At 32.5% G+C, this 12221-nt stretch overlaps 4 protein-coding genes across 4 annotated transcripts in view; 2 read left to right on the top strand and 2 right to left on the bottom strand.

The window, feature by feature from the left end:
* Positions 1-479, bottom strand: part of LOAG_13569 (hydrolase) — a 4152-nt gene extending 3673 nt beyond the window's left edge. The window contains exon 1 of the mRNA XM_020448695.1: positions 391-479. Coding sequence (XP_020301183.1) covers positions 391-449 — 59 coding nt within the window. The 5' untranslated portion in view covers positions 450-479. The remainder of the gene's footprint in view (positions 1-390) is intronic.
* A 427-nt stretch (positions 480-906) lies between these two features.
* LOAG_08616 (hypothetical protein) lies at positions 907-1654 on the bottom strand (the record flags this gene model as incomplete). Its single annotated transcript, XM_003144146.1, has 2 exons — positions 907-1028; positions 1384-1654. The coding sequence occupies 2 exons, from the start codon at positions 1652-1654 to the stop codon at positions 907-909; spliced, it is 393 nt and encodes a 130-aa protein (XP_003144194.1).
* A 918-nt stretch (positions 1655-2572) lies between these two features.
* Positions 2573-6729, top strand: LOAG_08615 (nuclear hormone receptor family member nhr-49; the record flags this gene model as incomplete). Its single annotated transcript, XM_020447740.1, has 7 exons — positions 2573-2582; positions 2915-3000; positions 3472-3613; positions 3879-4237; positions 4810-4993; positions 5570-5730; positions 6400-6729. The coding sequence occupies 7 exons, from the start codon at positions 2573-2575 to the stop codon at positions 6727-6729; spliced, it is 1272 nt and encodes a 423-aa protein (XP_020302063.1).
* Positions 6730-8924: 2195 nt separating this feature from the next.
* LOAG_08614 (hypothetical protein) lies at positions 8925-11971 on the top strand. Its single transcript, XM_020447739.1, has 6 exons — positions 8925-9185; positions 9400-9494; positions 9770-9929; positions 10203-10361; positions 10851-10924; positions 11381-11971. The coding sequence occupies exons 1-6, from the start codon at positions 9173-9175 to the stop codon at positions 11522-11524; spliced, it is 645 nt and encodes a 214-aa protein (XP_020302062.1). The 5' UTR covers positions 8925-9172; the 3' UTR covers positions 11525-11971.
* The last annotated feature ends 250 nt before the right edge of the window (positions 11972-12221 follow it).

The raw sequence follows: 12221 nt of genomic DNA, 5'->3' as shown, positions 1-12221 counted from the left end.
AGGACATATTTTACAGATGGCCCTAGAAAGGGCGTGAGCCTAAACTATTTTGTCTCTAAACTGAGACTTTCTTTCTTTCTTTTTTTTTGAAGCATTCAAAAATGGGCATAAAGTAGTTAACTCATGAAGTAGGAAGAGACCTAAATTACCGGAACTAAAATTACGTAATTTACATGAGATGTACTCAGCATCACCGTGTCTCGAATATGATGACATTTCAAAGCATTATAAACAAGTATTAACATTCGATTGGGAATAATTTATGTTTTACTTTCTTTTTTTTCCTAAACCAATCACTGGAAATTTATTTCAGGTAGCTAATCAATGATATCAACAATCAAATTTGAAATGGAATAATTAACAATTTTAAATTACTTTTCCACAACTTACTTTTGTCGATATTCGGGAGCAACACTGATTCCAGAAGTATCATCAGTTTGTTTCATCATGCAGTTTGCTTCATTGAAATATGAAAATTGAAATTTCATTAATTAATTAAAATTCAACCGCGAACAATTTTATCATGTCAACGTGTCTTAAGAATAGGAAGATTATTAAAATGGATGAAAATAAAGATAAAATTTTTTCGAATTGAAAAACAAAACATTATTTCTACAGGAAAAAAAACTTCAATATGCAAATAATTGAGAGATCATCTTGTTAAATTATAACTTCGAAAAAAATTTCACTGATCATCCTTAATTAATTAAGCAACATTTTAAAACTGTTCATCTCTATTGCACTTATTTCAGGGTACACCATTTGTACTTCCTCTTTTAAAACTTGCTTGATTATGAACTTGTATTCCTCTTCCCCATTCTTCTAAAGGCAATGCTTGAAATCATAACCTGATTCTATTCCTCCCAAGCTCTCTTAAAGATACCGCTTGAACATGATAACGGGATTCTATTTCTCCCGCGTTCTCTTAAAGGTATCGCTTAAACATGGTAATGGGACTCTATTCCTTCCGCGTTCTCTTAAAAGTACCGGTTGAACATGATAACGAGATTCTATTTCTTCCGCGTTCTCTTAAAAGTACTGCTTGAATATGGTAGTGGGACACTATTTCTTCCGCATTCTCTTAAAGATACCGCTTATGCTTAGTAGAAAAGCTCTATTTCTTCCGCGTTCTCTTAAAGATACCGCTTGAACATGGTAACGGGGTTCTATTTCTCCCGCGTTTTCTTAAAGATACCGTTTATGCTTAGTAGAAAAGCTCTATTTCTCCCGCGTTTTCTTAAAGATACCGCTTATGCTTAGTAGAAAAGCTCTATTTCTCCCGCGTTTTCTTAAAGATGCTGCCCCTGTATCTCTTACCCTTCACCACAAATCCCGGAACTTCTCACACTGAAACATCTGCGAAAAAAAAAAGAAAAAACTAACCGATCCGTTTAGTTGGAGCCAAGAGAACATGCACTTTATAAAGTTTGTGAGACAGGAGATTCAGAGTGTAAAAGAAACGATGAAATAGCGAGGAGCATAGAGCATAGAGGACAGGTTGTATATAGGATGAATGTGATGGTATTAAGCGCTTCTTATTGGTGGTTGTGCTATCCTTCTCGGGAAATGGGTGCGGGGTGGTGTGTTTGGTGTGTTTAGATTTGGCTTGTGGTTTTTTTTCTTTCCTGTTTTCTGACCGGATCAGTTTATGCATTTATAATCTAACGGTTTTTTTCCTGTTAAACCGGTTGTTTTTTTTTCTGTTGAAAATGACAGTTTTAGTAATTTATTGTTTGTTTAAAATTGCGTACTCTTTTCCTTTATTTGTTATCCTTTTGAAAATTTTTCTGCTGTTTTTTTTTTCTGAAACATTTTCGGGAAAAGATTAAACCTCAGGATTTAATGTGTTCATTTGAAGTTTTGAAAGATAAGTTAGTTGTAAGTTTATTAGTTCCAAACTTGAACTGAATTCAATTTGGTTGATATTCGTGAAATTACAGGACTAATGTGGCTCTTTTGCTTTTCGTTTTGCTAAATGTTATTAGAAGTTGTCAGTGGATCATTCCAGAATTATTTGAGAACAAATTAGAATCCTGAAATTTTTTAAACTTCTTTTTCTTGATTAGGCGCATACTTTCTTCACTTTTCCCACTTTTTCTAGATCCGTAACATCAGCATGTAAAATTCAATATTTACATTTCTCGTCACGCGACAATCGATACTTGATTTAAGAATTTGTTCACTGGAACTGATTATTTGAAGTGACAATTAATACATTGTAGTAGTTTTTCCATAAATTATTAGACATGAATTTTTTATAGTACATTTGTTAGCGAGAGTGGGATCAGAGATTTTTTTAGTTTCGATAAAAATTTTCCATTAGTATTATGAATTGAACTTTTACTTAAACTCGTAATCTTCATTTCTCTGTTTCCTGTTCGTTATTAGCGGCAAAAATAAGCAAGGAAATGCTAGTGGAATAACGCAATTAATTTTCAGATTTTATTCAAGTTAACAGTTATACCTACATTGTGGAAATAGAACAAATATGTGTGATCAAATAAAGGATTTCATCTAAGCGTGCAGTTCAGATCACTTGTGGATTTTTTAAATCCGTCCGGCAAAGATTGGGATGGATTTTGGTTAGAATTCTAAGATTTTATTTCATATTTATTTAATGACTAGTATAATTTAATCATCGTCCATCATTTATCATCGGAACCACCTTGTTCCCTTAAATTATCGAATTGGATCGTCATTCATGTTTTAATAAGGGTTTAGGGTTGTTCGATTCAACCTAATTAATCAATTTTTTTTGTCAAAATGTTTTTCAAGTATTTTTCACGTTTTCTTTCTTCCCATGCCATTTTATTGAGAATTTTTATTTTCACGGGTGAAAAAAGACTTTTCAGTTATTATTTTCATTAAGAAAAGATAATCATATCTTTCTGTTGAAGTATTTTTCTTTTTTCAGCTAATCCGGAATGTCAACCGTGCGCTGTTTGTGGCGATAAATCAACTGGGACACATTATGGAGTGCTTTCGTGTAATGGATGCAAGGTATGGTTCTTATCATTTCCTTTTTCAGTTATTTTCCTAAAATTTATACTCTTTTCCTCCTAGTAGTTTATAACTGGCACTGGCAAATTATTTCATTTTTAAATTATTTCATTATTTCATTTTTATTATTTCATTTTTATACTATTTAAATTATTTCATAATTTATTATTTCATTTTATTTCATTTTTATTATTTCAATTGGCAAATTATTTCATTTTTATACTATTTGGTAAAATAGACTTTTTTTCCAAAATATTGGGTTGTAATATGTGTGGTTAAACTACACCATCACATCCACCTATGTTATACCCAAAATGAGCTAATGTCAAGGACTGCGGGTTAAAAATCAGTTTCATTATTGATCTCCTAGTAGTTGGGCTATTTAGCAAAAAAAAAAAAATTTTGAGTGGAATACTTTGTCTTAATTGAAATAAACATTAGTTAAGAATAGTACCAAATTGTTTTTTGAAGGGTTTTTTCCGGCGAACAATCCTCAAAAACCAAAAATTCACATGTCGTTTCAACAAAGCATGCACAATCGACAAAAATTTTCGATGCGCTTGTCGATATTGTCGTTTTCAGAAGTGTGTACGAGTTGGGATGAAACGAGAAGGTTGAAATCAAATGATACTCGGCAACTTGATGACCAGATTAGAGTTATTATTATAATTTAAACGTTTTGATATAAAGTAAAAGATGTTATGAAGGATTGTGGTGAGTTTGAGGATGTTCTGCAATCGGAAAACGATTCAACCCTAGACATGAAATTAGATCGGGTTTAGCAATTTGGCTGGGTGGATTTCTGCTGGCTAATTATTACGAGATGTTAAATGAATTAAGACTTTGATATTAGATTCCAAGTTGTGTTGCTTTTGTAGCGATTCATTTTGAACACGATTCGATTGGTCCCATCAAGCGTCGTAGTGAATCATTGCTATTACGAACTACCGAAAAGAGTGGAACGGAGAACACCAGTTCTGCAACAGCGTGCGGTAATAGTTGTCTAATCAATGACACTTTGAAATTGGATGTGATTGAAACGTTAATGCAAATGGAGGTACAAACCAATCAGGAAATGACGACTCATTACCGAAATTCGGTGATCAATTCGTCGTCCACAACAATCAGTAATCGTGCAGGTGAAAGTGGTTTCGCACCAACGGCTTTTTCACTATGGCATAAGTTGTGTTCAACTGATGATTTGAATGAATTGTCCAGAACAACGCTAGTATTAATGGTTGGTTCTTTTGAGAAAAAAAAGAAAAAAAGAAAAAAAAAAAAAACCTCTTAATGGTGAGACACTGGTAAGAGGAAAGTGATTGAAAAAACGATTAATTAGCTGTTTTTTGTCTTCTGTTCACAATGATGAATATACAAACTTTCTTTACTAAGAGTGAAACGATTACACGATTACTAGAAAAAATTGGCATTTAAATATAAGTGCTTCAGTTATTCATTTCGGTCTTGCCGTATATTGTAAAACTCCGTTCGTTTCAAACTGATTTATTGTTCGTACTAAACTATCAATCTCAATGCAGATAGTTTTCTAAAAACCTTTCAATAAAATTGCTAGCGACTAATTTCTCGATGGAATTGAAAAACATGGTTTTAAGTTGCTTCATCCGCTTTATTCATCAGCTGAAGTTATAGGATATTTAGCTACGATATTCTTTTACAAATAATTTCATTGGAACAATTCCCAACTATTTATTTATAGCCATATTTCCGATTAGGTTTAGGATTTCAAGCCATACTTCATGTCTAAACTAATTGGAAACCAATCAATTATTTCCAGATTTTTTGTTCCAGGTTGACTGGGCAAATGGCTTAGAACCATTCCCAGGTTTAAATATGGATGACAAAGTTATTTTGCTTAAAAATTATGCTCCGCAGCATTTGATCCTGGTACCAGCATTTCGTTCACCGGATGCAACTCGCGTTTGCCTTTTCAGTAATGCAGATATGAATCGGGACGAGACCATCGAATTTGACGGTTTGGTTTTTAACCATTAATTAATCAATATTCCACGTGAGTCTGAGAAAGCAGTGGATATGTCTACTGCTGGTTGTAATTTTCGTTGGGTACGTTGGTACTTTGGTATGCTTAATGTTTTCTGTCGGGTTAGGAAATCCTGTTGAAGCAAACAGCGTGGGCTCAAAAATATTTTTATAATGGATTTTACGAATTCTCGATTTGAAATTATAATAAATTTGGAATTTTCGATTTAAAAAAAACGTTTTGACGAAATTTTCGATTAAAAAAACGTTTTTCTTTTTATTTATACAGTTTACTGAACAGTTGTATTTTCTTTCACTGGGTCCGGTGATGGGGCTTTCCGTGACGGGCAGCCTTGAATGATCAATGTGACATCGTATAAAGATGGTTCGATTAAGCGCATAATCAAGCAAAATGGCGTGAATGAACCAAAAAAGCGAATCCTGTACTGCAGCGGGACAAATGCTAAAGAAGAATTTTACGAATGTTCAGAATTTTGGATGACAGTTTTTATTATTCCCTGTACAGTTTTTTGTGATCTTTTATAGATTTTAGTAATTGAACATTTTGTAGGTTTATCGGCATTCAAAACAAGCAACATCATGCCTCGTGTAATGGACGAAATAGTTTGGCCAATGAGACATTTGCGAATGAGAGAAGAGGAATTTGTTTGTCTAAAAGCTTTGGCTTTTCTTCATCCTGAAGCTAAAGGACTTTCTCAACCAGCTCAAACGGTTTTTTATATCCATGTTAATTAAACTAAGTGATGGATTAATTAAATGATAAAATGCGATGTTGATACAGAACCCTAACAGTCAATAAGTATAGTTGGTTACAAACTCAAACGATTGTAAATTCAAAATTTTATGTAAAGGCAGAAGAGCTAGCCACTGCAGATTTAAGTATCTGGTGAATATGTTAATCCAATTAGTCTTGTGTAGATTATGCTGAAAGGAATTGAGAAATGTTCCACTTATTCGTAATAAAAAAGCACGCTATAATTGTAGTGAAATTTTGCAACTTCATATAATGAATAAATCCGATAAATATAAATTTATATTATTATATAGTCAGTAATTTGAAGTTTAAAAACTGCTGAGAGAAATGTGCTGCTCGAAATAGACACATGGTTGGTATATTAATCGAAACCAGGTTTTTCAAAATATCAGTCGCTAGGTAGTCAAGGTTTTAACTTCTGAAAAGTGGGACATCGAAGATAAGTTTGATTTTAGATAATTTAAATAAGTTTGATTTTAGATAGTTTTAGATATTTCAGATAAGATTATTCAAACCCAAAACTGTCAACTGCAACGAAAAAAAATTCACGACGAGAGTTATTCAGATGTCGAATGAATTTAAATATGTCATATCGTTAGCTAAGAATGAAATTAGTTCCTTTTTAGGCATTACGCGAAACTCGTAATCGAATCCTTAAGGCTCTGTATCGTTACATTCTGGCGCATATGCCTGAAGAGGCACCGACACGTTACGGCAATATTTTGCTGCTTGCACCCGCTCTTAAAGCTTTGGCACAAGTCGTTATCGAAAATATGACCTTAACGAAATTTTTTGGTTTCGCTGAAGTGGACTCATTACTTTCGGAATTTATTCTAGATAGTCCTACTGATGAAGTGACAGCGCGACCATTGTTGCGTCAACGCCTTTCTTCAGCTCCAGCAATCAGTACATGCCTAGATATTGATACACAGCAACATGTGACAACCATTTTATAAAATACGGATAGAGAGAATAAATGTCGCAATTGAATTTTAGGTTTTCATGAAAATTTACGGATGTTGCTGTTGCGGTCTTCAGTTTTAGTGGTTTGATTTTTTTTAATCCTTTTATCATTTTATCTTTCCATCTTTTTTTGTTTTTTCTAGTTTTTTTGTTTGTTTGTTTTAGGTATTCAAGTTTAGTTGCTTTGAAAGTTCGAAATTTCGCTTTGGGTTAAACGGAGATGTTTTGAGGATGTTATCATAAATTTCTTTTAGGAAATGTTTGTGGTCCTGCATAATCATATTGCAGCTGACACACGGGATTGACTCTTTAATAACAGAAGTTTGGTTCATTACGAGTAATAAGATGCGATGTTTGCTTAAGTACTGCTGAAATTGGGTTTTTTATGAGGGAAATGATAAGTATGAAAGAGTCAAGTAAAATTTCCAATTCACTTTTTAGAGTAGTTTTATTTGAAATTCAAGGTTTTAAATCCCATTTTTGTTGTTTCCTTCTTTTTCATAACCTTGGATTATTTGCCATAATATTTTGTTCCTTTATTTCCGAGTAATGCGGTCGATATTTCCTTAGACTACGGTTCTTCTCTGATTCAGTCTTGAAACAGTTGTGTCCATTAAAAATAATTTGCAAACTTACCCAAGTTAGCAGAAATTCCAGGAATTCACTTGATATGGCTAGTTTGTATTCATTCATTAATATGCTTTATATTGATATGCTGCGGAAGCGATTTAGGGAATGTTTGTGGTTCTGCATAATCATACTGCATCTGGAATTTGGAAAAAAAGAAGCTACCCCACAACCGAAATTTTATTGCTGATACTGATTTAGCTTACAAAAGAAAGAGTTAGAATGAGGTAGCCATAGTGTGATTCTTACCTCAGCTTAAATTTTGCTTGATGACCTATAATTATTGTTGAAAATAGATGATGCTAATCGGATGTATTGATTTATTTGAGTTTGTCGAATTATTTTTAAGTGTGAGTAGGCTCGTATTAATAAATATGAGACTAGTAATGAGAAATTGATGTAAGTTAAAATATCTTAAACTGCAAACAAATTGACTTTATTTTTGGTTGAATTTTAGATAATCTGAATTGATTAATTTTCTAGGTTTATACGTTCTACTCGATTCATCTTCCTATCTAGTCTTTCCTTATTTTTATCTGCCATGTTACGATTATTTTTGCTCATCGAATATCTTGTAAATTTTTTTTTTTCATTGTTCTTCATCCTGGAAAACTACATCGAAATTGCGGCAATTCTAAATGCTCTTTCTAAAAGTTCGTTGCGCATTTTGCAAAGATATGGGACGATTTAGTAATATCAGATTAAAGCGCATTCTGTGACGTCTTTTTTCGTTTCTTGAACGAAATTTATAAGAAACCATTAGTAAATGTGAAATTCTGCATGTCTTGTCATGATTATCGTCTTTTGTCATTAATATTTTGTCATGATTATTTGTGCTTCGAAACATGTTTTATTTTTTAAAATATATGTGTACTTCTTTATGCTTTTCTGTTGCTATTTCTATAATTTACTTTCTTTTAAAAAGACTTCGGTTTACTGTAGAATATTTTATCTCACTGTCTGCGATCTAACCGAATCCTTCAGTATTCAAATCATGAGGTCAATTGATCATAGGTCAATCAGTGACACAATATCCTACAATTGCAGGAAAGAATTCGTCATTGCTTGACATTGCTTGTTTATGCTTATGTTGCACATTTCCTTCCTTTTGTTTTTAACTTCATATTTTATTGGTACATATATTTATTTGTAAAGTGCAAAATTGTAGAATATTAAATCAGCTGCAACTAATGTTACTGCAATATCTGCACATATTTTATAACAATTAAATTTCGAATTAACTATGTGTTATTGTATGTGAATTGTAAAAAAATTAAAACCAACCCTTAATATTATCATTGAAAAAAACGTGTGTATTCTATGGTAGTTATATCGGTGTTTCAATAAATAGTTGTGCTAGTATTTTTCGGATATTTTTGTTATTCTCATGATAGTTCTCTTCATCAAAGTTTATATATCCTTTAAAATTTCTAAAGCACTTTTGCAAGGTTCTCTCTTTTCTTTTATTTTTGATTTTTTGCTGAGTGGAAGCTAATGGAAGCTAGTGGGAGCCATTTCCATTTGTGTTGTCTAATTTTTAGTATAGGTCCGAGGAATTTTAGCCTCATTTCATAACACTAGAAGTGCAATATTCTATTGTGCATTCACTGTAAGTTCACTTTTGTGCGGACAAGTCGTATAAGATGTAGTTAGAGAGAGAGAGAGAGGAGAGTTGAAGAAATGCGAGTCATCGAAATGATGTCTTCGACGTATGGTATTATTACTGAATTTTTATCATCGTTATCAATGAATTTTAATTAAAGGTGACAAGTGATTTTGGAGTAGAATTATTAGCGTTTGACAAGCAAAATGGGTGATTGGGGTAAGTCTTGTTTTTTTTTTCTTAACTGATTCAATGGGAAGAGAATGTTTATGTGGTAGTTTGCATCCTACGCTTGATATGTTGAGGGCTTATCACATTTTAGTTTGAAAAGTTCGAGAGTATGAACATAATTCCAGTTTCTTGTCTTTTATTGTTTTTTGGTCGACAGTATAGGTTATATGGATTGAACAATCGTTACAAATTTGAATCATAGATGATGACGATTTCGAAGTTGATGTCAAACAACTGGATGAAAAGAAGCATACCGTAGTGGATGAAGAAGCGGGCGACAAACCAGAGCCGAATCAAGTAGGTGTAATTTATAAAGCTATAATGCATTTTATCTTGTAAAAATTTTTCAAAAGACGCAATGGTCAGTTTATCCTTAAAATCAGTGAAATTCTCTTCAAGTTAATTGATTTCAAAGAAGAAATATAACTTGAAAATAATAGTATAGGGTTCTTTTTCATTTCTGTTTAGTTCTCCGACGAGATTTTCATGAGTCCCTATTAACTCATTAGTAAAATCAAGTGTTCGAGAAGCGGTCTTCTTTTTTAGGTGAGAAATAAGATTATGCTTTTCAGTTACTTCATACAACCAAATCGGCAGCGTCTTCATCGAAATCAAAGAAGTCGAATGATCCGCTTAATACCTTTAGTGCTGACCTAAATCGTGAATTGACTAGAAAGGAAAAGGAGCAGTTGCAGAGGAAAGCTGATTTGATGCTTGCAAAGGATTTGTTTGGCATGTTTTTCGTATTTATGTTACTTCATGGTTTTTTGGTTGTTATACTTTTACGTATTATTTATACTCTGTCATGTTTCGCATATGTTTATATCTGTTGGGTGAAATACTTAATCTTATTTTTGTGCTTTACTCTTCTTTGAATATACTAATTCTTAATTGAATATATTAATTATTCTAAGTTTTTCTAGTAATCATACTAAAACAAAAGGTTTTGAATGATAAACGGAAAAATTCATGATACCTTAAGAATATATCTGCAAAACTTTGCAGGTATTGACGAGGATGAACCACTGACATACGCGGAGTTGACTTCCCTGGACGAATTTAGGACTTTTGGTGAGAATATTGGCAAAATGCTTTCAGCGCGATCAAATGCTACTCACTTTTCCGAGATGCTTATTTCGCTTCTCAAAGTTGTTCTTTCACATAGTAAGTTTCAACATAGATATTTTGGGGGTGTTGATGGAATCAACTATGATTTTACTTCGTAATGAGTTTGGACCTGTGCGGTAAAATTATTAACATAATTAAAATAGGAAAAAGGAAAATACAAACTTTAAGCCAAAGACTACTAGAATTTGAGATATCTAATGAAACGACAGGAAAGTAATGCGATGCAGAATTCATAAGTAATAGATTAAGGATACAAACGATTCAAAATCATTCGGAGGGAATTTCAACTCACTACTTCTTAGAGGGCTATGAAATGCTACATTCTGTTTCATTTCCGTTTCTAGTTCGGACTTCTACGATTTTTATCCACCCTAAATATCTGAATTCAGTGTAAATCACGTGTTTTTACGGTATTTTTACCGTATGCACAATACTTTTTCTCTGAACTGTTAAGTTTGCTGTGTAGAATTAGCAAATTTATTTCTACTTATTTTTTTAAAATAACGAGTATTGGAAAATTTTCAGCCGATGCAAGCAAAGCAAGAGTTTTGAGTACGTTTGTGAAAACTATGGCGGATGAAAAGACGGCAGCTGAAAAGGTTATTTAAATTCTTGAATTCCTGGATTTTATGCTTTATTAGTAAACTTCAACGAATCCACCATATATTCTTCGTCATGATATTTGTAAAGTAAATTGGAAAGCATTACTGAATGAGTGCTCAGATGACCAAACTCCCGAAAGCTTAACTTAACGTTTGATGAACAAGTGGTCCGGATTTTTTTTCGATTTCCACTGCTAGATGTTCTGGACTAAATGACTGGGTAGTGTTGATGTGGACTTCTTCAATGACATAAATTGTAATTGGTGTTTCCAGTGTATGTTGGTGGTTACTTAGAGACAAGCATAAAATTTTGTAAAGTGCAATAATTTACTACACATTGCAATTTGTTGTGGTTCTTATGCGCTTTTTCCTTACAACAATGAATGGAGCATTCATTTAATGGAATCCATTGAAAAAAAAAAATGAAATTCTACGTTTAAGTTATCATTTCAGAAAGCAAAAGGAAAGGGCGCAGCAGCGAAACCGACGATAAGGAACATGGGTAAGTCAAATGTTGCTTCGGCTAAAGCAAAGAAGGATCTGTATGACGATTATGTATCTGATGAATACGATGACTATGCCGATCGTTTTATGTAATGTAAAGTGATGATTCCATTCTAACTGCGCTCAAGTTTTCGTTGTTTCGTTTTTGTATGAATTTTTTTTCGAGACTATCGTTCATATTTTGTTGCCTAACATTCTTATAGCTGATGACCATTTTGCACTGTGTTTTACTTACGAAAATTCAAAGCTTGAATGTAAGGGCATTAGGAAAAGTTATCACTTTCATCACGTGTCTTGATTAATATATTGTACTTGCATTTCATGTTTTTTTTCTTCATTAGATACAGTCCAACGCAATTCTTTAAAAACAAAGTTTTGTAGACGAGCCTTATTATGTTATACTTCTCGCTACGGTTTTGTTTCTCGACCTGTATTTCACATCGTTTATTCTTGTATCAATGCAAGTGCGATGATGATTTGCAGATATGATCAGAAATGTGAAAACTTTCAAACAGCATAAGATATCAATTTAATTTAACCACCACCCATGTATTCATTAACTGTTTGTTTGCAGCAAAGTTCTTGTTGTCAATTGTTTCATTATTTCCAAATAAAATTTTTGGATCTGTTGACAGTATTGCTTTTTTACTTTTGTATATATTCGGGACAGGTTATTCTTTTCCCAGGTAAATACGACATTTTCTTGATCGTAAATAAGCAATTTAAGTTATATATATATATATATATATATATATATATATATATATATATATATATATATATATATATA

Source organism: Loa loa (assembly GCF_000183805.2).
Source record: "Loa loa unplaced genomic scaffold supercont3.72, whole genome shotgun sequence".
Lineage (NCBI taxonomy): Eukaryota > Metazoa > Nematoda > Chromadorea > Rhabditida > Onchocercidae > Loa > Loa loa.
Note: the sequence above shows the minus strand (reverse complement) of the source record. Positions and strands in the feature narration are given on the sequence as shown.